This window comes from Nycticebus coucang, chromosome 16 (genome assembly GCF_027406575.1).
Source record: "Nycticebus coucang isolate mNycCou1 chromosome 16, mNycCou1.pri, whole genome shotgun sequence".
Taxonomy (NCBI): Eukaryota; Metazoa; Chordata; class Mammalia; order Primates; family Lorisidae; genus Nycticebus; species Nycticebus coucang.
This window is the reverse complement of record NC_069795.1, coordinates 75,829,642-75,856,724: the sequence shown is the minus strand read 5'-3', so window position 1 is coordinate 75,856,724 and position 27,083 is coordinate 75,829,642. Positions and strand designations below refer to the sequence as shown.

Here is a 27,083-nt window from a genome sequence, read left to right as displayed (position 1 = left end):
CCCAAGTAGCTGGGACTACAGGTGCCCATCACAATGCCCAGCTATTTTTTTTTTTTTTTTTTAAGAAATGAGGTCGGGCAGCACCTGTGGCTCAAAGGAGTAGGGTGCCGGCCCCACATACCAGAGGTGGTGGGTTTGAGGTTGCTGTGAGCTGTGATGCTACGGCACTCTACTGAGGGTGACAGTGAGATTCTGTCTCAAAAAAAAAAAAAAAAAAAGAACTTGGGTGTAAATGTGGGAGGTGATTGGCAATCAACTAAGATGATATAAAGGTGCCTTTAGAAAGATAGACCTAGCGACTTAATTCTATAGCATTGTAGTTGTTAATATGGAATATGTCAATGGAGTCTTAGTCATTGTAGTTGAAATGTCTCTATGAGATATAAAGTGAGGTCCTGCTCTTCAATAGCATATTTCTAAGAATAACTTAATTTGAAAAAGACCAGGATAACAAAAGTCAATACATGTATTGGATAAATGTTATTTGATGGGTCATTGTGACCCATGCTTATAGCAGATGTTGATAATTTACCATGAAATCTGTTGCTAAACAAGCTAGAGTATATTAATAGTATTTATTAAGAGTTTATAGAACAACTGGGTAGCTGTCCTTAATCACTTTGGCACTGAGAGTAAACATTTTTACATACTCTTGCATTTAGGGGTTCAGGGAAATGCTAATCAAATTTTTTTTGAAGAGTTGGGCCTTGGATAATAGGTAGGACTCTTCAGCCTTCTTTTGCTTTGTGGTTTATGGCTTTAATGTCCTCTGTATGTACCATTATACATCATATGTGGATGTATTCATCCTGATCCATTTTCCAGTCTAAGACTATGGCTCTCAATTTCCAGCCTGTTGCACTTCATAATCCTTCAAGTTTGATTCAAAACCTCATTCATCCATGATATAGATTCCTTTTCTCTGAACTGATAATCCCCACCTTATTTAGCCCTTCTTTGGGGTCTCATTCTCTACCCTTATTTAGCCCTTTTCTGTGTTCTCAATTCTGTTATTGGCTTATTTGCTGGACTTCCACAATTAGATTATAATTCTCTAAGAAAAGGACTCTTACATTTCCTACAGTAAGTACTAGTTGATTAAAGTCAAGTTTACATCATACAGTAGGAATGGCATATTCAGTAAAACAAGACAATATGTCTTGAGATAGGCTAGAGACTAGTTGCCAATATAAAGTCCAATTGATTTAAAGTGGACTATTTTCCACTTCTTTGTCATTTGAATGGTTTCCAATTTTTAACTTTTCTTTGGTTTTATCCTAATTTCCGCATTTAGGTTATGGTGAGATCATTTTTGCTTCCTCAATTTTGGTTTCAGATCAAAATTTTGACTTCTATACTATTCATCCTGCATTATTCAATAGCATAATCTTTGCCTGAAGGGAAAGTACTATTGAAGATGTTTATTTTGATTAAGAGGAACTATTGTATAAAAGGAGAGTAAGCCTTTTCAATTTAGACCCAAATTAGTGCACCCCCCCCACCCCCCAGCAATAATAGTTAAATCTCGGTTTAGATCATCTGGTAATATAAAGCAGGAGTTGGGAAACGTTTTACGTTGTATTTCTGAGAGCCCCCCCCCCCCCAGCCAAGTTTCTGACAGCAACAGTGGTAAGAAATCATTAAATTAACCTAACCTGATCTTCCACTACTGAGAAAGAAAGACAAGAGTTTTGTTGAGGGGCACTGTTTAAAAGGTGTGGTTTTTTTTTTTTCTTTTTTGGTAGAGGCATTTTAGAAATGCTACTGGGAGTCTTAAGAGTGTGGGGCTGCTCTAAATTTGTGAGCTCCATTTTAATTCCCCTTGAAAATCTCGATGTGGGCGGGGGCGAGCGCCAGGCTGTACGGAGGGGTGCCCCGGCGCTGGCCATGAGGGTCATGAGGGTAACCGTCCGGGGTCTGTGAGCCCCATTCCCCGCCCACCCATCAGTCTGGCCGCGCATGCGCGGAGCTGGGACCGGAGAGTTGTCGGGTGGGAAATGGCGGCTGCAGGTTTAGTTTCTGTGGCGGCGGCTGCGGAATACTCTGGCCCAGTAGCGTCCGGAGGTAACCTCTCCGGTGTTAACTGCGGCCCAAGCTCTGGGGCAGGCCCTGGTCCTGGCCCAGGCTCGTGGAGTCGCTCTCTCGATCGAGCCCTGGAGGAGGCGGCGGTAACTGGGGTGCTGAGCCTGAGCGGCCGGAAACTGAGGGAGTTTCCCCGGGGAGCGGCCAACCATGACCTGACGGACACCACCCGAGCGGGTGAGCCGGGCGGGGGTATCCCTGCCGATTAGAGACGGGGCGCGGGGGAGAGCCCCCAGCCGGGGAGTGGGGGCTGCGGAGATAATTACAGCAGCTGGTTCCATAGGGTAACGGGGAGAAGCCGAGTGCCCCAATCCATCCAGCCCTTTTGGCCTGCGGGCTGGATTCAGACCCTGGGACAGGGCGGCGGAGGTAGCATCGCTTTCCTGGAAGGGGACCAAGGGGATTGATGGATGGGGATTTTAGTTTCTGCTGGGATTTAAACTTCTGCCCCTGCTAAGGTATACCCTTGGACCGCCTGGTTTCTGCAGGCCCCTTCGGATTTGGGATGCCAAATTGACTCTTAATTTAGACGGGAACACAGCGCGCTGTTAGAATAGCTCACAGTGGGATGTCTCGGGGGTTTTTAGTTTCTGCTAGGATTTCAACTTCTTCCGCTTCTGAGGTATACCCTTGTCCCGCCCTGGTTTCTGCAGGCCCCTTCGGATTTGGGATGCCAAATTGACTCTTAGTTTAGACGGGAACACAGCGCGCTGTTAGAATAGCTCACAGTGTGATGTCTCTGGTCGCTGCACTATCAATCTCAACTCTGTGGTTTTTCCGAAAGAGTTGTTGGGTGTGTGTATGTTTAAATATGAGCTTGAACGCTGTAACTTTTCTCTGCCTCCATCTAGTTGACTTACCATATGTAGAAAACTAGAGCCCACCTTCAGACTCTCGTTACTTTCTGCTCCCACTCCTCATGTCTCCAAAAAAACCTTGAAACGAAGAAAACTACTTTAAAAATATGATTGTCTAAAAAGGAAGTACGATTGTGTACCATGTCTATATTTGCTTTTCCTTTTAAAGCATTACTTTGCGTATTACATATTTTTGAGCGCAGTAAAGAATAAGGAATTAGATGTCATTTGGTTTTCATAATTGTAGGAACAGTGGTGACTGAGGTTTTCAACATGTATTTAAAATATAACTTCCTCAGGGAGTAGATTAAAAATTGAGTCCATAATGTTTTACATAAATGAAAAGAAAATCCCTTATACAGGTTTTTTCTGTAATATGATATAATCAGATAGTTTATTTTCATATAGTGTCTTTGTAACCAAAGAAAGTGCAATATTTGTTTTATTTATGCCATTGTTACAGTGCCATCCACATGCACAGCTCAACACCAATGACAACTGCAATAATAACAAAAATCTTAGATTTAACACTTTTCCGTTGTGCACTCATTTAAGATCGATAAGTATTACATATGATTAACTTGTCTTGGAAAAAATAAACAGAACTGTTAACTTCTTCAAAAAACTATTCTTTTTTTTTTTTTGTTTAGCAGGCCCGGGCTTGAACCTGCGACCCTTGATGCACAGGGCCAGTGCTCTAACCGCTCAGCTAAGGGCATCCAAGAAACTATTCTTTCCAAAGAAACCATTGCTGTAGTTTTAAAATAGAAGAAATTAAATGCCTGCTTATTTATACTATTTTTAGAAACACTTATACTGAATATAATTTGTATTTTTTTTAGTGAAATGAAATTTATTTCTTGCTAAGGTAAATAGGAGATACTTGCCTTTTATGTGAGTTCTGATAGACATCATCTAAAATTGTCATTTGTACCCCAAATTTCCTGATTCTGTTAGGGAGATGGCTATATGGCATAGTGATTGCATATTGGTGTGAGTCGTTTCATTATAAGCTACATTAAGACTGAAGCTAGAGAGCAAGTTGATTACCGGAGTCTTATCTGCTAGCTCTTTATCTTATCTGTTTTTAAATGGTTCTAGGGGCAACCTTAACAAAGAAAACTTAAGAGCATTTATGAAAAATAAGTAATCCCAAAGAAGGTTTTCCTTACTGTGCTCTGATTTTTTTTAAATATGACATTACTCACACTTTAATAGTTTTATATAAACCAAGTTTTGTGTTGGTTGATACTTTATGTGGCCAAAAGTGTAAAACAAAAAAGATGACAGTTATTTTATATAACTTATTAGACTAGGTTCATTTGTGACATATAGAAATATCACTTCTGGGGCGGCGCCTGTGGCTCAGTCGGTAAGGCGCCAGCCCCATATACTGAGGGTGGCGGGTTCAAACCCAGCCCTGGCCAAACTGCAACCAAAAATAGCCGGGCGTTGTGGCGGGCGCCTGTAGTCCCAGCTACTCCGGAGGCTGAGGCAAGAGAATCGCTTAAGCCCAGGAGTTAGAGGTTGCTGTGAGCTGTGTGAGGCCACGGCACTCTACCGAGGGCCATAAAGTGAAACTCTGTCTCTACAAAAAAAAAAAAAAGAAATATCACTTCTGTATAAAAAGTCTTTGGCAGATGTTGGTAATTAGAACAGAAACACAGTCTTATTTGTTTTAAATAGGTAATGCTGATTTCATCATTTATTGAGTGTTCACTACTTGCAGTTCATTGGGTTATGTGTTTTAAAATACATTGCCTTGTTAAATACACACAATTAATCGTGGATTAAATATTATTAGTCCTACTTTATATGTGAGAAATCACTAAGAGAAAGTCATAGCCAGCATGTTAGAATTTATCAGGAACAGGTGGCGCCCCTGGCTCAGTGGGTAGGGTGCCAGTCCCATATACTGAGGGTGGCAGGTTCAAATCCAGCACCAGCTGAATTGTAACAAAAAATAGCCGGGCATTATGACGGGTGCCTGTAGTCTCAGCTACTTGGGAGGCTGAGGCAAGAGAATCACCTAAGCCCAGGAGTTGGAGGTTGCTGTGAGCTGTGATAGCACAGCACTCCACTGAGAGCGATAAAGTAAGACTCTTGTCTCTACAAAAAAAAAAAAAAAAGAATTTATCAGGAACATTTTCTTGGAAGTTTTCTGTCCTGTTTATTTAAAAAGGTAGATCTTTAGGAAGAAGAATGTGGACAGGCAAAAACAAGAAGGAAAACTATTTCAGGCAGTGGTGGACAGCATGCAACTATAGAGGACATCAGTCAATTTTGCTGGTTTGTTGTCCATTCTCTTTTTTATCTGATAACAATGCTCCACTTTTCCTAGAGATCACCCCTCTAATTTACATGAATCCCACCCTGACACAGGGTATGTCCCATGACTCAGGTCTAGCTAATGGCCTGAGCATAGTCCATTGCTCTGGCCATAGTGATTGTTCAGAGATGGGGACATCTTCCAATCAGCACATAGGAGTATTAACTCTGAATTTTTTATTCAACTATTGAGAAGAAGGCATGCTTTGAGCCCTGGAGTTGCTGAGAAAATAGAATGTGAGCTTGGAGCTTACCAGAAGAGACAAAAGGTATAAGACCACATTCTAATGACAGTGGACCTTTGGATCAATACCCATGTACTTTAAATTAGCACTATCTCTGAACTTTCAAATTATCTGAGCTAATAAATTTCCTTTTGCTTAAGTTGAGTAGATCTGTTATTTTTTTTACAGAACAGGGTCTTCCTATATTAGAGTGTAGTGGCTGGATCATAGCTCATTGTAACCTTGAATTCCTGGGCTCAAGCATTCCTTCTGCCTCAACTTCTCCGGTAACTAGGACTATAGGTGTGCAGCACATATGCCCAGATGGATCTTGAACTCCTGGCTTTAAGTGATCCTCCTGCCTTGGCGTAAGCCACTGTGCCCAACTGAGTAGAATTTTTGATACAAACCAAAGGTCCTGACTAATACAATAAGACTGTTCTTTTTTTTTTTTTTTTTTTTTTTAATTTGGCCGGGGCTGGGTTTGAACCCGCCACCTCCGGCATATGGGACCGGCGCCCTACCCGCTGAGCCACAGGCACCGCCCACAATAAGACTGTTCTTGATAGGTGGCTCCTGTAGCTCAAGTGACTAAGGTGCCAGCCACATACACCAGAACTGGCGGGTTCAAATCCGGCCTAGGCCTGCCAAACAATGACTACAACCAAAAAATAATTGGGTGTTGTGGCAAGTGCCTGTAGTCCGAGCTACTTGGGAGGCTGCGGCAAGAGAATCGCTTGAGCCCAGGAGTTTGAGGTTGCTGTGAGCTGTGATGCCAGGGCATTCTACCCAGGTCTATAGCTTGAGGCTCTGTCTCAAAAAAAAAAAAAAAAAAAAGAAAGAAAATAAAAAAAAAGATTATTTAAATTGTGTAATAGCAAAACTTTTATGTTATAGGCATTATGCAGCTGATGTAGGGGAAACAAAAAGGCCTCATAGTATTTCAAAATCTAGGATGGACATGGTTATCTAGGATTACCTATAATCCCAGGACTTTGGGAGACTGAGGCGGGAGGATCTCTTGATGCCTGAAGTTAGAGACCAGTCTGAGCAACATAGGGTGGCTGCAGAAATAATTGAAATCTATGAGGAGATGAAAACGAGGAAAATAGACATCATACTAGAAAATAAAAATATACAAATGCAGCCAGGCACAGTGGCTCACACTTGTAATCCTTGAGCTCAGGAGTTTGAGACCAGCCTAAGCAAGAATGAGACCCCATATCTACTAAAAATAGAAAAAAAGCTATCCAGGTGTCATGGTGGGCACCTGTAGTCTCAGCTACTTGGAAGGCTGAGGCAGGAGGTTTGCTTGAGCCCAAGAGTTTGAGGTTGCTGTGAACTATGATGCCATGGCACTGTACCTGTCTCTGTCTCAAAAAAATAATAAATAAAAAATGTTGCTTGGCTTTATTAAAAAATAAAGGATACTTTTCTGTCTGTGGATGCTCCCGAGGAAGCATCATTAAAGTCTGTCTTCCCACTGTTGTCATGTGTAAGTCTCCTAAAGAGCCTGAACAGCTGCTGAAGCTATTCTTTGGAGGGTTGAGCTTTGGAACAACTGATGAGATTCTGAGAAGCCATTTTAAGCAATGAAGAACACACAGACTGGGGGGTAATGAGAGATCCGAACACCAAGTGCTCTGGGGGCTTTGGGTCTTTCACACATTTCACTGTAAAGAAAGTGCATGCAGCAACGAATGCAAGGCCACACAAGGTGGATAGAGTTGTGGAACCAAAGAGCTGTCTCCAAAGATTCTCAAAGACCAGGTGCCCACTTAACTGTGAAAAAGATGTTGGTTGCTGGCATTAAAGAGGATACTGAAGAATATCACCTAGAGACTATTTTGAACAGTATGGGAAAATTGAAGTAAAATCATGACTGATCAAGGCAGTGGCAAGAAGAGGGACTGTGCTTTTATAACCTCTGATGACCATGATTCTGTGCATAGGATTGTCATTCAGCGGGCTGGGTGCAGTGCCTCACGCCTGTAATCCCAGCACTTGGGAGGCTGAGGCAGGTGGATTGCCTGGGTTCACGAATTTGAGACCAGTCTGAGCAAGAGTGAGACCCTTCTCTAAAAATAGCTGGGTGTTGTGGTGGGTACCTGTAGTCACAGCTACTTGGGAGACTGAGGCAAGAGACTCACTTAAGCCCAAGAATATGAGGTTGCTGTGAGCTGTGACACTACGGCACACTACCAAGGGTGACAAAGTGAGACCATCTCAATTAAAAAAAAAAAAAAAAGATTGTCATTCAGAAATACCATAGTATGAATGGCTACAACTGTGAAGTAAGGCAAGCCCTGTCGAAGCAAGAGATGCCTAGTGCTTCAGCCCCAGAGGCAAAGTGGTCCTGGAAACTTTGGTGGTGGTCGTGGAGGTAGTTTGGGTAGAAGTGACAGCTGTAAGCCGTGGAGAAAACCTCAGTGGTCATGGTGGATATGGTGGCAATGAGGGATGGCTATAGTGGCTTTGGTAATGATGGAAGCAGTTTTGGAGGTGGTGGAAGCTACAATGATTTCTGCAATTACAACAATTAGTCTTCACATTTTGGACCCATGAAGGGAGAAAATTCTCAGGCAGAAGCTCTGGCCCCTGTGGTGGTAGCTGCCAATACTTTGCCAAACCATGAAACCAAGGTGGCTATGGTGGTTCCAGTAGCAGCAATAGCTATGGCAATAGCAGAAGGTTTTCATTACTCCCAGGAAACAAAGCTTAGCAGGAGAGGAGAGCTAGGGAAGCTACAAGGAAGCTACAGGTTAGAACAGATTTGTGAACTCAGCCAAGCACAGTGGTGGCAAGGTTTAGCTGCTAAAAAGAAGACATGTTTTGGACAATACTTATGTGTATAGGCAAAAACTTGAGGACTGTATTTGTAACTAACTGTATAACAGGTTATTTTAGTTTCTGTTCTATGGGAAATGTAAAGTGTTCCCAGCAAAAGGTTTTAATGTAGATTTTTATTTTTTGCCCCCATGCTATTTGTTGCTGAATATTCTGATTGTGACGCTGAATAAATATGTCTTTTTTAAAAATGTGTTCTGTAAAATTAGTCTACTCTGAAGCCATTTTGGTAAACCTTCTCAAAAGTGTGAAGTAGAATTCCTTCAGGGTGATCCTAGGTTCTATTTGAAATTCATTTATAACTTACTTGGGTGGAGAAGCATTGTCTTCAGAAACCTGGGTGTAATTGAACTGATGATTACTGTTGTGACCTGAAGCTCACCATTAAAAAGGGTCATCTGAGGAAAATCATGGAATTATTGGTTATAAAGATGATTGTTGGCATATTTACCCATATCTAAATTGAATAATGGTACCAGATAAAATTACAGATGAGAATGAGCTTGTATATCAACCATTACTATGTGTAATAAATAAATGATTTAATTCTCTTGAAAAATAAAGGATAGAAGTGAAAGATAATTGTTAAACTTGGAGGACGAGAAAGATGATAATGCTATTACTCATAATAATAGGTAACATTTACCGAGCTCTTAACATACTCCAGGTATTGTGCTGAGCTCTGTGTGTGTGTATATTACATATGTGTATACTATATGCACACATAAAAAGTGAACACACAACAACTGTAGTCAATTGTAAGTACTATTTTTGACTGCATTTTACACATGAGAAAATTGAAACTTAGGACATTAATTTGATCAAAACAGCAAGAACTGGGATGTGAATTTGGATGTATCTGATCCTAAAAGTTGTGTTTTTGATCACTAAGTCATACTGACAAAAAGAAAAATAGGTTCATACAATTGTGTTGGTTAGCCTGATAGCTTTAAAGGGTTGGTAGCATGTCTTGTTCATCATATGCAGCAAATAGAAACTTAAGTCTGGAGCTTTGCTGGGGTCCTCAAACTGCAGCCCACGGGCCACATGAGGCGGTGTGATTGTATTTGTTCCCGTTTTGTTTTTTATTTTTTACTTCAAAATAAGTTATGTGCAGTGTGCATAGGAATTTGTTCATAGTTTTTTTTTTTTTAAACTATAGTCCGGCCATCCAGCGGTCTGAGGGACGGTGAACTGGCCCCCTGTTTTAAAAGTTTGAGGATACCTGCAGAGTGTAAAGTGAAGTTAAGGCTAAAGCTTGCATTCAAGAGTCATAGAGTTAGGCTGGGCACCATGGCTTATGCCTGTAATCCTAGCACTCTGGAAGGCTGAGGAGGGTGGATTGCTTGAGCTCATGGGTTCAAGACCAGCCTAATCAAGAGTGAGACGCCATCTCTAAAAATAGGTGATATGGCTGGTGCCTGTAGTCCCAGCTACTTAGGAGGCTGAGGCAAGAGAATCGCTTGAGCCCAAGAGTTTGAGGTTGCTGTGAGCTAGAATGCCATGGCACTCTACCGAGGATGACAAAGTAAGACTCTGTCTCAAAAAAAAAAAGTCGAGTTTATAAGATTCTTGGAGAAAGAGTATAGAGAGTGGAAAACTGGTCACTGACAATTGTGGGATACACAAACATTTTAAAAGGTGGGGGGAAAAAAGAGAACAAGATTTAATAAGTAGACCTGTACTATAATTTGTAGAATCCTAAAACCAGAAGGAACTATAGCAACCATCTAAGTTCTTTCACAAATGAGAAGCATTCTCAAGTTAAATGGTGCCCTTAAGGTATATAGGGAGGTGATTCTATTTGACACAAGGCAAGGCAACGATGGTTGAAGCTTGTAAGAAATCTGTTCTGTAGGAAAAACAGAAAATAAGAAACCAAAGACTCAGCATTGGCAAAAAGCCTACAGGTAAAGGGCAGGTGTGTGTGTGTGTGTTAGTGGGGGTGGGGGAGGTGGCAAGAAGTGGGACTAAGATTGTACACACACAAAAACAAATTAAGGTGTGGATGAACCAAGGTTGATTGTTGGCATACCCAACAATCCAGTGTTATTGAAACCATGAGAGTTGAGACTTTCAAGAAATGAATACTTCCAAAAAAAATAAAAAATAATAAAATAAGAAATGAATACTTCCTAGGTAAGAAGAATGAGGATTACCAAAATACCATTTAATTTTTCAAGGTTGCAACTTATAACCCACAAAACTATGATTTTTTTATTCTTTGGAATATGGACTAGAGTACCAGGTCTTAAGTGGAAATTGTGTTTTTCTTAGATTCTTATTTGTGTATATTTTATATCAGTCACAGTATATGTACTATGGATTTTTCCAGAACTGTGCTGCCTGATGTGATAGCCACTAGCCAAAGGGTGTTATTAAAATCAAAAAAATTTAAAATTAAATGTGTCATATTGGATAGCTCATTGGACAGACCTAATGGGAGGTTGAGGTAAGAGAATCGCTTAAGCCGAAGAGTTTGAGGTTGCTATGAGCTGTGACACCACAGCACTCTACCGCTGGCAATACAGACTCTGTATCAAAAAATAATAAAATACAGGTGAAAATTTTAATCTTATTTAAGACTTTATGCCCCAATATCACTTGTCCAATATAACTTTCCATGATGAATCTTTTCAAGGTTATTATTTCACCTTGCTGTCCATTGAGTTTGGCCTTGTGAGACCCCGAGTAGATAACTCACCTGAGTCCAAAATAATAAGTAGAGGACAGCACAGGTGAAATAATAACCTTGAAAAAGTTCATCACGGAAAGTTATATTGGACAAGTGATGTTGGGGCATAATGTCTTCATTAGGATTAGAATTTTCACCTGTATTTTATTTTATTGATTGATTGATTGATACAGAGTCTCACTGTATCACCCTCAGTAGAGTGCTGTGACGTCACAGCTCACAGCAACCTCAAACTCTTGGGCTTAAGCGATTCTCTTACCTCAACTGCCTAAGTAGCTTGGACTACCACCACAACACCCAGCTATTATTTGGTGGTAATTGTCATTGTTGTTTGGCAGGCCTGGGCTGGGTTTGAATCCACCAGCTCTGGTGTATGTGGCTGGTGACTTAGCTGCTGAGCTATAGATGCCGACCCTCACCTATATTTTAGTAATCAAACTTTTTTAGCAGTGTTTTACTATATACATGAAGATCCTAAGCCACCATGATGACTAGAGCTGAAAACTGTTAAATAATGGTTGAGCTAGGCTTGGTGGCTTATGCTTATAGTCCTGGTAATTTGGGAGGGTGAGGCAGAAGGATTGCTAGAGCCAAGGAGTTTGAGGTTGGAGTGAGCTATGATCATGCTAGTGCATTCCAGCCTGAGCAACAGAGAAGGCACTGTTTCATGAATAAATTAATGCGTATTGAGAAGGCAGTGGTAAAGGGAGAAGATAGCAGCAAAAGGGAGCTCAATCATAATTATAGGATTCTTGTAGGCATCTCAGGGCTGGATGGAATATATGTTTTTTCCCTTTTTAAAAATTTTTTACTCTTTTTTGGGGCGGCACCTGTGGCTCAAGGAGTAAGGCGCCGGTCCCATATGCTGCAGGTGGCAGGTTCAAACCCAGCCCCAGACAAAAACCACAAAAAAAAAAAAAAAAAAAAAAAAATATATATATATATATATATATATATATATCTTTAAAAAAATTTTTTTTTTTACTCTTTGAGACATAGTCCTCTGTTTATTCTTTAAATTGTTTGCCTTACCACCTAATGATTGGAATAAGAGTCCTCTGTTTATTATCTTAGACTCAGGTGAGTTAACTACTCGGGGTCTCACAAGCCCAAAGTCAATGTTTTGGCAGACTAGGCTCTTATCTGGAGGTTTTGGGGAAGAATTTAGTTCAAGCTCATTCTAGTTTTGGCAGAATTCAGATCCTTGTGGTTATAAGATTAAGGTACCTATTACCTTGCTGGTTGTCAGCTCAGGGCCACCTGCATTCCTTAAGGCAGCAGTGATTTTTTTGGATTTTCTCACATTTTAAATTTCTCTGACTTCCTCTTCTTCTGCCATCCAAGGAGGATTCCTGTGTTGAAATTGGGTTTATCGAGATTGTCTCTCTTTTGATTAACTCTAAAGTCAACTTATTTGTAAACTTAATTACATCTGCAAAAGATAATCAGGGTATGATATCCTGTATTCACAGTCCCAGGGATTAGGGTGGTGTCTTAGCCCATTTTTTTGCTACTATAACATCATACTGCCAGCTCAAGTATAATGAACTGAAATTTATTGACTCATAGTTCTGGAGGATGAGAAGTCCAAGATCAAGGGGCCAGCATCTGGCAAGGGCCTTCTTGCTGCATCATAACATGATGAAGGTATCATATGGCTGGAGGGTGAAAAGAGAGCGAGAGAAAGCAAAAGGGGGCCAACCTACTCCCATGATAATGGCATTATTTTATTCATGAGGGTGGAGCCCTTATGACCTAAGCATCTCTTAAAGGTCTTACATTTTAATATTGTTTCAATGCCAAGTAAATTTCAACATGAATTTTGGAGAAGTCAAACATTCAAACCTTGGCTTTCTGGTCCTGGCTCCCCCAAACTCTTGTCCTTCTCTCATACAAAATACATTAATTTCGTTCCAATATTCCCCAGAGTCTTAACTCATCCCAGCATCAACACAGAAGTCCAAGTCCAAAGTCATCTAAATTAGATATGGGAGACTCAAGGCACGATTTGTCCTGAAGCAAATTTCCTTCCAGTTGTAAGCCTGTGAAACAAAAACAAGTTACTTGTTTTTAAAATATTGATACAATGGTGGGAGAGGCATAAGATAGACATTCCCAGTCTGAAAAGAGAAATAGGCAAACAAAAAAGGAATAACTGTTCCCAAGTATGTCTAAAACCCAACAGGGGCAAACAGCATTAAATCCTAAGGCTCTAAAATAATCTCCTTTGACTCTTTGTTCCACCAAGGGCTGGACCTCTAAAGGCCTTGGACAGCCCCACCCTCATGGTGTTGCCCTTGCAGTGTGCTTACACTCTCCCAGGCCGTTGTTGCATACCACAGCTCTGGGATTTTTGTGGCAGTCCTACCTCTGCAGCTTTACTAGTTTTAGTAGGGACTCCACTAGGTACTCTGAGGCATTCTTTGAAATCTAAGTGGAGGCTGCCTGGCTCCACAGCTACTGCACTCTGCTTGTCTGCAGAATTACCACCCCGTGGACACCACCAAGGCTTACTGCTTGCACCCTCAGAGCAGTGGCACAAGCCACACCTGGGCTTGCTTGAACCACAGCAGAAGGGCACTGTACCAGAATGTAAGGGAGCGGAGACTTGGGGCTGTGCAGGACAGTGAATGCTGATTTCTCTCTGGCACCCTGGGCTACTCTATTGGAGCTATCTTTAAGCTGTCTGAAATGCTCTGAGGACATTTTTTCATTCTCTTGATGAATGGCCCCTGAATCCTTCTATTCATGCTAATGCTTACATGGCCAGGCTGAGAATTTTCCATATCTTTATGTTCTGCTTTTCTTTTAATTATAGATCCTATCTGTACATAATTTCTCTCTTTTCTCAGTTTATTTTATATTATACAGGATATCCCAAAGGTCACCCCTAAATCCATACATAAGGAAGATGGGAAATTGTAAAATATTCATTATAGAATATTTTATTTTATTTATTTCTAAAATATTCATTATAGAATTTTATAAAGAGGTGTCCAACACGTAGAGAATATTTTGTAAATACAATAGAACATCTGTAAGTTGACCACCCAAAGAGTTGTAACAAACTGGTCAACCTGTGGAGTTGGTCAGCATAAGGAACTTCCATTGAGTATATGTGGTGCATTTTCAGTCTATGAAAATTAGGTCAACGTGGCTGGGCACGGTGGCTCATGCCTGTAATCCTAGCACTCCGGGAGGCTGAGGCAGGTGAACTGCTTGAGCTCAGAAGTTGGAAAAACAGCTTGAGCAAGAGCAAGATGATGTCTCTACTAAAAATATAGAAAAATTAGTCGGGTGCAGTGGTGCACATCTGTAGTCCCAGTTACTCAGTAGGCTGAGGCCAGAGGATTGCTTAAGCCCAAGAGTTCGGGGTTGCTGTAAGCTATGATGTCATGGCACTCTACCCAGGCTAACAGAATGAGAATCTGTCTCCAAAAAAAAAAAGGTTAGGTCAATTTAAGAAGGTGGCGGCGCCTATGGCTCAGTGAGTAGGGCACCGGCCCCATATGCCGAGGGTGGCGGGTTCAAACCCAGCCCCGGCCAAACTGCAACAAAAAAAAAATAGCCGGGCATTGTGGTGGGCGCCTGTAGTCCCAGCTGCTTGAGAGGCTGAGGCAAGAGAATCGCGTAAACCCAAGAGTTAGAGGTTGCTGTGAGCCATGTGATGCCACGGTACTCTACCCGAGGGCGGTACAGTGACACTCTGTCTCTACAAAAAAAGAGAAGGTGGTCAATGTAGGGAGGTGGTCAACTATGGAGATGCTACTGTATTTTGTAACCATACAGTGGTACTATAGCTGGTGAAAAAGCTTGGCTGGACATTTTAGGATTCCACCTACTATAGTGGGTTCTGTCTTTCAATTGTATAACACCTAGTAGAATGCCAAATGCCTTTTGAGAGTTTAAGTAACAAAAGTATATATTTATGGTATACAACATGATGTTTTGATATATGTATACATTATGAAATATGTAAACAAGCTAGTTAACAGAATTTTTTGTAGTTGGAATGCTTAAAATCTCCTTTTTTTTTTTGCAGTTGTTGTTTAGCTAGCCCAGGCTGGATTCAAACCCTCTAGCCTCAGTGCATGTGGCTGGCACCATTGTGCTATGGGTGCCGAGCCTTAAAATTTACTCATCGATTTTCAAGTATAAAACATTTTTATTAACTATAGTCACCAAGATATACAAGAAATCTCTTGAACTTATTCTTTCTGTCTAACTAAAATTCTGGATCCTTTGACCACCATCTCCCCAATTCCCTTTCCCGCTAGCCTCTGGTGACCGCCATTTTACTTTCTGCTTCTTTTAATTTGACTTTTTAGATTCCTTACATAAGTGAGATCATATAGTATTTGTCTTATGTGTCTGGTTTATTTCACTTACCATAATGTTTTCTGGGTTCATCCATGTTATCATAAATGGATGATATGATATACTACTCTTTTTAAAGAACGAGTAGTATACCATTGTGTGTGTATACATACCACATATTTACCCATTGATTTACCTGTTGATTCTTAGGTTGATTTCATTTCTAGGCTCTTGTAAAAAATCCTGCAGTGAACATGAAAGTACAGACAGCCCTTCAACATACTAATTTCATTTCTGTTAGATGTATACCTGGCATTGGGATTGCTGGATCATATATGGTTTTTCTAACGTGACTATTTTGAGAAATTGGTATACTGTTTTTCTTTTTTTTTTTTTTGGTTTTTGGCCAGGGCTGGGTTTGAACCCACCACCTCTGGCATATGGGACCAGCACCCTACTCCTTGAGCCACATGTGCCGCCCGGTATACTGTTTTTCTTAATAGCTATATGAATTTACATTCCCATCTTTTTTCTTTTTTTTGGTAATAGCCATTGTAATAGGTGTGAAATATCTCATTGTGGTCTAAATTGTGTTTCTCCAGTGTTTAGTGATGTTGAACATCTTTTCATACCTGTTGGCCATTTGTATGTCTTCTTTTGAAAAATGTCTATTGGGGTATTTGTTTTCTTGCTCTAAAGTTGTTTGAGTTTCTTACATATTTTGGACATTAATTCATTATCAGACATATGGTTTGCATATATTCTCTTATTCTGTAGTTGCCTCTTCTTTTTGTTTTGTTCTTTATGCATTTTATTATCTTGATATAATCCCATTTATCTATTTTTGCTTTGGTTGCATGTGCTTTTGGAGTCACATCCAAAAAGTCATTGCCCAGACCAATGTCATCAAGTTTTTCCCCTTATGCTTTCTTTCAGTAGTTTTACAGTTTCAGGTTTTATATTTAAGTCTTTAATACCCTTTCAATTGATTTTTGCATATGATATGAAGTAATGCTCTAATTCTTCTGCATCCAATTTTCCCAGAATCATTCATTAAAAAGACTGTGTTTTCCTCATTTTGTATTCTTGGCAGCTTTGTCAAAAATCGGTTGACTGTAAGTATGCAGATTTATTTATGGGCTCTCTATTTTGATCCATTGGTCTTTGTGCCTATTTTAGTGCCTGTACCATGCTCTTTTGATTAGCTTTGTAGTAGACTTTGAGATCAGGTAGTATGATCATCTAGCTTAGTTCTTTTCCTTGAAGACTGCTTTTGCTATTTAGAGTTTTTTTGTGGTTCCATTTGAATTTTAGGATTATTTTTTCTATTTCCTTGAAAAATGTCATTGAAATTTTGACAGATTGCATTGAATCTTTAGATCTTTGGGTGATAGGGTTATTTTAACAGTATTACTTTTTCTAAGCCATGAATATGAGATATCTTTCCATTTATTTGTGTCATCTTCAATTTCTTTTTTCTTTCTTTCTTTCCTTTTTTTTTTTTTTTTTTTTTGTAGAGACAGAGTCTCACTTTATTGCCCTTGGTAGAGTGCCGTGGCATCACACAGCTCACAGTAACCTCCAACTCCTGGGCTTAGACGATTCTCTTGCTTCAGCCTCCCAAGTAGGTTGGGACTACAGGCGCCTGCCACAATGCCCGACTATTTATTTTGTTGTCGCAATTTGGCCGGGGCCAGGTTTGAACCTGGGGGCCGGCGCCCTACCCACTAAGCCACAGGCACCACCCATTATCTTCAATTTCTTTCATCAATGTTTTATAGTTTTCATTGTTATGATATTACTATATAGATATCTGTGTTGGTTTTCTTTCGTGTAAGGTTTCTGGCTTGTAACTCCCATAGCCCTTGTTACAGTCTTTTGCAAAAATATTGAGGAGCTTTTTAGGCTTCAGAAGCAGGCCTCAGGATACAGAATATCTCTCTCTGATCATCTTCTGCCCTCCTTTAACCAGCTGAAGGCAGGACTCTAATCTGATTGTTGGTTCACAAGCCTCCTTCCAGACAGGGTCCTATAGCTGAAGGAAAATACCCTAAAGGAAAGAATGCTGCACAGAGGGGCCAGAAAAATCTGAACAATCTTTGCTGGTTTTCATGTTCAATTTTTTAGCATGAGATTATACCCTTTTTTCCTCAAGAACATTACTTTATGATTGTCAATAATGCCTATGTAATGAATCCTTCATTAAAAACTCCATAGGAGTAGGTTCAGAGAGTATCTGGATAGCTGAACTCCTATAGGGTGGTGCTCCAGGGAGGGCATTGAATTTCTGTGCCCCTTCCCATACCTCACCTTATGCATCTCTTCATCTGTATCCTTTGTAATATCCTTTTAATAAGCCAGTAACTGTGTTTCCTTGAGTCCTATTAATTGCTCCTACAGATTAATGGAACCCAGAGTGAGGGGTGTGGGCAGTCTTAAGGGACTGAGCCCTCACCCTATGGGATCTAATGGTATATGCAGGTAAATAGTGTCAGAATTGAATTGGGGGACACCCAACTGGTATCTGCTGCAGAATTGACTGCTTGCTTCCTGGTCAGGAGAAATTCCCACATACTTTAGGCTCACAGAAGTCTTCTGTGTTGATTGTTTTATCATAGTGTTAGAAGAGAGGAAAAACATGGTTTGAAAGGTTTTGTTTGTTTGTTTGTTTCTCATTGGTAGATTCTGGTATCCTGGAGGGGTCCAGGAACTAATCCCCCCAGGTACCGAGGGGCCACTGTTTAAAGATCATGATGTTGTGACACACCTTTGGGGGGTAAGACACAATTATAAGAGGGACTTTATCTAACAAATGCAATCGGTGTAACCTGGTTTCTTGTACCTTCAATGAATCCCCAACAATATAATAATAATAATAAAAAAATCATGTTGTTTACAAATAGATACAATGTAACTTCTTCCTTTCCATATAGATATCTTATATTCTTTTTCTTCCCTAATTACTCTGGCTAGGACTTCCAGTACTAAATTGAATAAAGTGTTAAATGAAAGTGGGCATTCTTGCCTTATTCCTGATCTTAGAGAAAAGCTTTCAACGTTTTGATATTGAATAGAATGTTAGTTGTGGGCTTGTCGTATATGTCCTTTATTGTGTTAAAATAGATTCCTTCTATGTTTAATTTGTTGTGAGCTTTTATAATGAAAGTATGTTGACTTTTGTCAAATACTTTTTCTGCATCTATTAAGATGATCAAAGGTTTTTGGCATTCTTCTTTTTGTTAATGTGTTATATCATGTATTTTTATTTCTTTTTTGAGACAAAGTCTTACTCCATTGCCCATGCTAGAGTGCTATGGCATCAGCCTAGCTCACAGCAACCTCAAACTCCTGGGTTCAAGCGATCCTCTTGCCTTATCCTCCCAAGTAGCCAAGACTATATATCTGCCACAATGCCTGGCTAATTTTTCTATTTTTGGTAAAGATGGGGTCTCACTCTGCTCAGACTAGTCTTGAGTTCCTGAGCTCAAGGGATCCTCCTGCCTTGGTCTCTCAGAGTGCTAGGGTTATAGCCAAGAGATGCTATGCCTGGGTATATCATATTTATTGACTTGCAAATGTTAAACCATCCTTACATCTCAGGGATAAATTGTAATTGATCATGGGGAACGATCTTCTTACTGTGCTGTTGAATTTAGTTTGCTAGTATTGTGTTGAGGATTTTTGTATATATGTTCATCAAGGGTATTGGCCTGTAATTTTCTTATATCCTTGTCTGGCTTTTATATCAGGATAATACTGGCCTTGTAAAATGAGTTCAGAAGTATTCTCTTCAGTTTTTGGGGAGAATTTGAGAAGGATTAATTTCTCTTTAACTGTTTGGTAGATTTCAGTATTGAAAGCATCAGGTCCTGGACTTTTGTTTTTTATTATATTTTATTTTTTATGGAGAATGAGGTTTTTACAATCTTGCTCAGAGTAGTCCTGAACTCTTGGTCTCAAGTGATCCTCCCATCTTTGTTGGGCATGAGCCGCTATGCCCAGCAATGCACAAGTGTGTAGCAAAATTGCTGTACAAAGTTTTTTTGTATGGAAGACTTCTCTTTTTTTTTTTCTTTTGAGACAGAGTCTCACTCTGGAGTGTCTTCGTGTCATAGCTCACAGCAACCTCAAACTGTTGGGCTCAAGTGATCCCTTTGCCTCAGTCTCCCAGTAGCTGGGACTACAGGCACTCGCTAAAATAGCATGGCTGGTTTTTCTATTTTTAGTAGAGACAGGGGTCTTGCTTTTGCTTTTGCTAGTCTCAACCTGCTGAGCTAAGACAATCCACCCACCTTGGCTTCCCAGAGGATTAGAATTATAGATGTGAGCTACTGCCTCGGGCCTGATAGAAGACTTTTTTTAACTGATTGTATCTCCCTACTTATTATTAATCTGTTCACATTTTCTATTTCTTCATGATTTAATACTAGAAGGTTTTGTGTTCCTAGGAATTTCTTGTAGGTTATCCAGTTTGCTGGCACATAACTTTGAGTATTGGATGGATGGATGGATGGATAAATAAGAAGGTGAGGGCGGCGCCTGTGGCTCAGTCGGTAAGGTGCCGGCCCCATATACCAAGGGTGGCGGGTTCAAACCCGGCCCGGCCGAACTGCAACAACAACAACAACAACAAAAAATAGCTGGGTGTTGTGGCGGGCGCCTGTGGTCCCAGCTTCTCGGGAGGCTGAGGCAAGAGAATCGCTTAAGCCCAGGAGTTGGAGGTTGCTGTGAGCTGTGTGAGGCCACGGCACTCTACCAAGGGCAATAAAGTGAAACTCTGTCTCTACAAAAAAAAAAAAAAAGGAAGGTGAAAAGAAGAAATGATTAAGAGTGTATTTATTTTATTAGCTCTAGAAATAATGACAACTGAATTCTGTGTAACTGGGTTTAATGGGGACCCGTGAGGTTTCAGTGATATAGTAGAATTCAATCAGAACATTCTCAATGATAATACTGGTGAGTATGCTAACCGTTAGTGTCAAAAAGCTAAGAATTCAGATCCTTTTTAGTTGGTATTGTAGAGGATAAAAGAGATGATGTCGTATGTGCTAAGAGGTACCCCAAAATATAACCAGTGTCAAAGTGATAATTTCTAGGTCTTTGGAAAAATTTCAATATAGGTTTTTTGATTTGCTAATAAAATGAATAAAACAAATTTTATTTTAATATTTATTTATTTTTTGGAGACAGAGTCTCATTATGTCACCCTCGGTAGAGTGCTGTGGCATCCATCACAGCTCATAGCAACCTCAAACTCTTGGGCTTAAGAGATTCTCTTGCCATAGCCTCAGAATTTTTTTATTGCTGTTGTCATTATTGTTTAGCTGGCCTGGACCAGGTTCGAACCTACCAGCCTTGGTGCATGTGGCCAGCACTGTAACCATAAAACAAATTTTAAACCCCTTATAGTGAAGTATGCTTTCTGTTATTCAATATTTACAATTTTTACAATTATGCAAGTCTCAATTGTTTAAGGAGAATCTTAGCCTATTCACCTAGTTATGCTCCTTTTAGCCTAGTAAGTTTGTGGTTTCTGGCCATGTATATCAAGTAACAATCTGTAGCCTATTGTCAAACTTTCCTGGCACTTTAAAAAAATGTACGGGACTGGCACAGTGACTCACACCTGTAATTGTAGCGTTCTAGGAGGTTGAGGCATGCGGATTGCTTGAGTTCACAGGTTTGAGATCAGCCCGAGCAAGAGTGAGACCCTGTCTTAAAAAAATAGCTGGGCTTTTTTTTTTTGTAGAGACAAGAGTCTCACTTTATGGCCCTCGGTTGAATGCCATGGCCTCACACAGCTCACAGCAACCTCCAACTCCTGGGCTTAAGCGATTCTCTTGCCTCAGCCTCCCGAGTAGCTGGGACTTACAGGCACCTGCCACAATGCCCGGCTATTTTTTGGTTGCAGTTTGGCTGGGGCTGGGTTTGAACCCGCCACCCTCGGTATATGGGGCCGGCGCCTTACCGACTGAGCCACAGGCACCGCCCAATAGATGGGCATTTTGATGGGTGCCTGTAGTCCCAGTTACTCGGGAGGCTGAGGCAAGAGAATCACTGAGCATAAGAGTTTGAGGTTGCTGTGTGCTATGATGCCATGGCCACTACTGAGGACAAAGTGATACTATGTCCCAAAAAAATAAATAAATGTGCATTCCTCAGTCTGATCCCTAGAGAGTCTTCAGGAGATCTGGGGAGGGGTCCATTAAGCTACATTTTAAACAAGCACCTTGATGGTACTAGGTGCAGGCGGCCAAGAACCACTTGAAAGGCCGGGCGGCACAGTGGCTCATGCCTGTAATCCCAGCACTCTGGGAGGCCAAGGTGGATGGATTGCCTGAGCTCAGGAGTTCGAGACCAGCCTGAGCATGAGTGAGACCCCATTTTTAAAAATAGCCAGGCAAAGCCTCTAGCCAGGCTACAGGGCTACAGGCACCTATTGACCCAGCTGCTGCAGCGCCATCATCTCCCGTCGGTGTCAGGTGGTGCTGGAGAACCAGCGTAAGAAAAAAAGAAAATAGCCGGGCATTGTGATCGATGCCTATAGTCCCAACAACTTGGGAGGCTGAAGCAAGAGAATCACTTGAGCACAAGAGATTGAGGCTGCTGTGAGCTATGATACCATAGCACTCTACTGAGGGTGACAAAGTTAAAAAAAAAGAACAACTTGAGAATTATTTCCTTAGAATACCCTACTTTATAATTTATCTAGGAGGATAGTAACTTTCCACATTCTGTGGCATGCCATATGGGTTCACAGAATTCTGTGAGAAATGGAATTTCAGACCCATCCCAGTCACAGCTCACAGCAACCTCCAGCTCTTAGGCTTAGGCGATTCTCTTGCCTCAGCCTCCCGAGTAGCTGGGACTACAGGTGCCCGCCACAATGCCTGGCTATTTTTTTGTTGCTGTTTGGCTGGGGCCGGTTTGAAGCCACCACCCTTGGTATATGGGGCCAGCTGAGCCACACTCCCATCCCAGAATTAGAATCTACATTTGTATTAACAGCTTGGGAAAGCACTGCTATAAGTTAATCAGGTAATGGCTCTTTTTTCCAGAGTCTCTCTGAGGCAAATGAATAGTTGACACCAGTTAATCTAACCTCATACAACACAGGGTGACCAAATCGAATACTTTCAGTACTGGTCTATTAATAGTGTCATAACTTATGACCTATCCATTTTGAGGGTACAGTAGGCAATGAAGGAAGTTCTGACACTAGTTATCTTGTTTCTAAGATATGATGTACTGGACACTTTGTGCATGTGTATATGGCTAGAGTTAAGTGTGATGTTAGCAAGCCCTTTTTAGACTGTGCCTTGCCTCAGCAGACCCCTACTTAAGTTGCACTGGAATAGTGAAAAAAATCTATTGGATATGGTAAAGGATCCACAGTGCAGAAATCACAGTGTGTATCCAGGGCTCAATTGTCTTAAGTTAGTTTGTCCTTAATTCAGTCCTAAGGATTGGAGCTTTCTACTCAAAATTGCTATACAAGAAACAGGGCTTTGTTTCTTACGGGTGTATTTGTTTCTAATACCTGCTTTTTGTTGTCATTTTCTCTTTTTGGGAGGCACAGGGTCTTTGCTCTATTGCCTATGCTCACAGCTTACTGCAGCCTTGAACTCCTGGTCTTAAGGGGTCCTCCTGCCGCAGCCTCTTCTGTGTGTGTCACCACACCTGATTCATTTTTTAAATTTTTGGTAGAGATGGGGGTCTTGCTTTTTTGCCAAAGCTGGTCTTGAACCCCTGGCCTCAAGTGATTCTCCAGCCTTGGCCTTCCAAACATTGGGATTATAGGGATGGAGCCACCTCACCTGGCCCATAATGATTTTCTAGCATTAACTTCAGGGGGTATTTTTGTTTCCGTTTTTGTTTTTTTTAAGCCAGAGTCTCACTTTTTTTTTTTTTCAGAGTCTCACTTTATTACCCTCAGTAGAGTGCTATGGCGTAACAGCTCACAGCAACCTCAAACTCGGGCTTAAGTGATTTTTTTTGCCTCAGCCTTCCAAGTAGCTGGGACTACAGGCGCTTACCACAACACTTGGCTTTTTTTTTAAAGAGACCAGGTCTTGCTCTGGCTCAGGCTGGTCTTGAAACTTGTGAGGTCAGGCAATCTACCTGCCTTGGCCTCCCAGAGTGCTAGGATTACAGGCATGAGCCACGGCACTCAGCTAAACTTGAAGTATTTAAGCAACATGCTAGGTAATAAACAGTTATTATTGAAATTTAAGGTTAAAACAATTTTATTATACACAATAAGTAGTATTAATTTATTTCATAAAATCTGTGCCTCTATGAGCAATGTGGTCTTTGCAGAATCAGTAAATTCTTTGTTGTCTTGGATTATACTGCCTTGTTCAAAAGGCAATTGTTTACTCTTCCAAGGTTCTTGGCAGGACTCATAACTTTCCGTTTTTCTAACTTACTGTGTTACTGTTATCATTATGGCATATCAAAGTTTTGAATTATTTTTATTCTCTTGTATGTTTTCTGGAGGAAAAAACTTTACTACAACATAACAAATATATCACAGTTGCAACTTCAGTACATAGTAATGTCATGTTCAAGTTTTCCAAATGCAACATAGAAATGCACAAAGCTAATTACAAAAGCTAATTGTTTAGTTTCTCTCAAATAGGAAAAAAAGAAACCCTGCTGTTCTTGGTTGCAAGTGTTCAAATTATTGTTTTAAAATAGAACTCCTAGACCTGTTCTGCCAATATACAATTCTGGAGGGAACACCATAGCTTACCCCCCTACTTTTTTTTTTTTTTAAGCTGAATCAGTAACAGCTTCCTGTTACTCTTTAGGAATAATTTGGAGTGGGGAGAAGGTAAAATGCTGATCCTAATATGAAAACATTTTATTAAAAGTTTTATTGAACACTTAAAAATTATAAAGATTTCTACCACAAGAAGATAAAGGAATAAAAATTATAGGAGATATTATAAGGTAGGGCAGGGAGCATTAGTAAGACTTAGAAAAATAGCCCCCATCTTTTATGCAATTAGTGTAACCTGGCTTATTGTACCCTCAATGAATCCCCAACAATAAAAAAAGAAAGAAAAATAGCCCCCATCTTTTCACATTATTAATTTTTTGACCTTCCTATCTTAAGATCTGAAGGAAAATCCAGTCCAGTGACATGGCAGGGTACTAGCTTACCATAGTGAACTAACCTATAATCACTATGCATCTTTTTTTTTTTTTTAATGGTTTTTTTTTTTGGCCGGGGCTGGGTTTGAACCCGCCACCTCCAGCATAGGGGGCCGGCGCTTTACTCCTTTGAGCCACAGGCGCCACCCAGATTCTTTTATTTTCTTTCTTTCTTTTGCAGTTTTTGGCCAGGGCTGGTTTTGAACCTACCACCTCTGGTATGTGAGGCCAGAGCCATACTCCTTGAGTCACACATGCCGCCCTAATCACTATGCATCTTTTTTTTTTTTTATCACTATGCATCTTAAAGGTAGTATTTAAAAGTCTCCGTGTCTGAAGAAGTAATTTAATGATGGTGTCTAATATTTATATTAAATAGTGTCTCTTACAAAATCCCTAATTTTTACTGAGATAATTGAGCTGCCTATTAATCACGTACCTGTTTTTCAGCATTTTAAAATAATAATTTGTGGTTAAGTGTTTCATACAAAATAGCTACTATTACTCAACCTGTAGCTCAGTGCCTAGGGCTCCAGCCACATACACCGGAGCTGGTGGTCTCAAATCCAGCTTGGGCCTGTCAAACAATGACAACTGCAACCAATGGATAGTCGGGAGTTGTGGCAGGCACCTGTAGTTCCAGCTACTTGGAAGGCTGAAGCAGGAGAATCACTTGAGCCCAGGAATTGGAGGTTGCTGTGTGCTGTGATGCCACGGCACACTACCCAAGGCAACAGCTTGAAGCTCTGTCTTCCTTTTTTTTGGGGGGGGGTGGGTGGGTAGAGTCTCACTTTATCACCCTTGGTAGAGTACCGTGCCATCACTGCTCACAGCAACCTCCAACTCCTGGACTTAGGCAATTCTCTTGCCTCAGCCTCCTGAGTAGCTGGGACTACAGGCGCCCGCCACAACACCCGGCTATTTTTTGTTGCAGTTTGGCTGAGGCCAGGTTTGACCTGCCACCCTCAGTATATGGGGCCGGCGCCCTACCCACTGAGCCACAGGCGCCGCTGGAAACTCTGTCTTTCAAAAAAAAAGAGCTAGTATACTTATTGCATTGGCTTTGAATTTAGAGAAATCTAGGTTTGAATTTCAATTCAATCCCTTTCTAGCTTTGTGTCACCCACAGGCAAATTTCCTATCTTACTGAATGACGGTTTTCTTATCTCTGCAATGTCTGTATTATGCAGAGGTCTTGTGGATTAAACAAGATTATAGCTATATAATACAGAGCAATTAACAGAGCTTCTGTCTGGTGCATATATGTATATATGTACTTAGCAAATGTTAGTTTTCTTTGTTTTCTCCTTTCTTTTCCTTCCCCTGCTTCCGTCAGTGCCATATTTCTTCATTTAGTAAAATTGTATTCAATGCCTATGTTTCAGGCTCTGTTCTAGGCATGGATATAGCTTTTGAAGTATGCTTTGCTTTTTGAATCTAAAATAAATGAATTCCAGTTTATTATAAAATGTTTTTAATTTTGTCAGTCTTATTTTACATTTCAGTGTGGTATCATACAAAACATATGTATATATTCATATATGTATATGATGGGAAGAAATTGATATATTATACTGCCATGATTCTAAATTAACATTTCTCCTTTTAGAACAAACAGTAAGATGGATTACTACTGGTAATTGTTATCATTTCTTTCTTTTGAGACAGAGTTTCATTTTATTGCCCTCAGTAGAGTGCTGTAGCGACACAGCTCATAGCAATCTCCAACTCCTGGGCTTAGGCAATTCTCCTTCTTCAGCCTCCCAAGTAGCTGGGACTACAAGCACCCGCCACAACGCCTGGCTATTTTTTTTTTTTTTTTTTGTAGAGACAGAGTCTCACTTTATGCCCCTGGGTAGAGTGCCCTGGCATCACACAGCTCACAGCAACCTCCAACTCCTGGGCTTAAGTGATTCTCTTGCCTCAATCTCCCGAGTAGCTGGACTACAGGCGCCCGCCACAACGCCCGGCTACGCCTGGCTATTTTATTGTTGCAGTTTGGCCAGGGCCGGGCTCTAACCCGCCACACTCGGTATATGGGGCTGGCGCCCTACCCACTGAGCCACAGGCGCCACCGAAATTTCTTAAAGTTTTTTGTTAAGGACTTTTTTTTTTTTTTTTGGCCGGGACTGAGTTTGAACCCACCACCTCCGGCATATGGGGCCGGCGCCCTACCCACTTGACCACAGGTGCCGCCCAAGGACATTTTTTTTTGTAGAGACAGAGTCTCACTGTACCGCCCGAGGGTAGAGTGCCATGGCATCACACGGCTCACAGCAACCTCTAACTCTTGGGCTTACGCAATTCTCTTGCCTCAGCCTCCGGAGCAGCTGGGACTACAGGCGCCCGCCACAACGCCCGGCTATTTTTCTGTTGCAGTTTGGCCGGGGCTGGGTCCAAACCCGCCACCCTCGGCATATGGGGCTAGTGCCCTACTCACTGAGCCACAGGTGCCGCCCCCAAGGACTTTTTTTTTAAAGTACGATTTAGTTCCCTCTTGAATTTTGTTTAATGGTTTTGTTATACTTTGAATCCCTTTATTATCATTTTAAGGATTTTCTTTTTTTTTTGAGA

The 27,083-nt window shown here is 40.9% G+C and overlaps 1 protein-coding gene across 10 annotated transcripts in view; it reads left to right on the top strand.

Moving 5' to 3' along the window:
* The first annotated feature begins 1,725 nt into the window (after positions 1–1,725).
* The window catches only part of LRCH3 (leucine rich repeats and calponin homology domain containing 3), a 144,368-nt gene continuing 119,010 nt past the window's right edge, over positions 1,726–27,083 (top strand). For 4 of the 10 annotated variants that reach the window (XM_053564541.1, XM_053564540.1, XM_053564538.1 and 1 more), the window contains exon 1: positions 1,729–2,259. In XM_053564541.1, coding sequence (XP_053420516.1) covers positions 1,998–2,259 — 262 coding nt within the window. In that variant the 5' untranslated portion in view covers positions 1,729–1,997. Of the gene's footprint in view, positions 2,260–27,083 lie in introns of all 10 variants that reach the window. The other 6 variants (XM_053564537.1, XM_053564533.1, XM_053564532.1 and 3 more) reach the window with 4 other exon arrangements.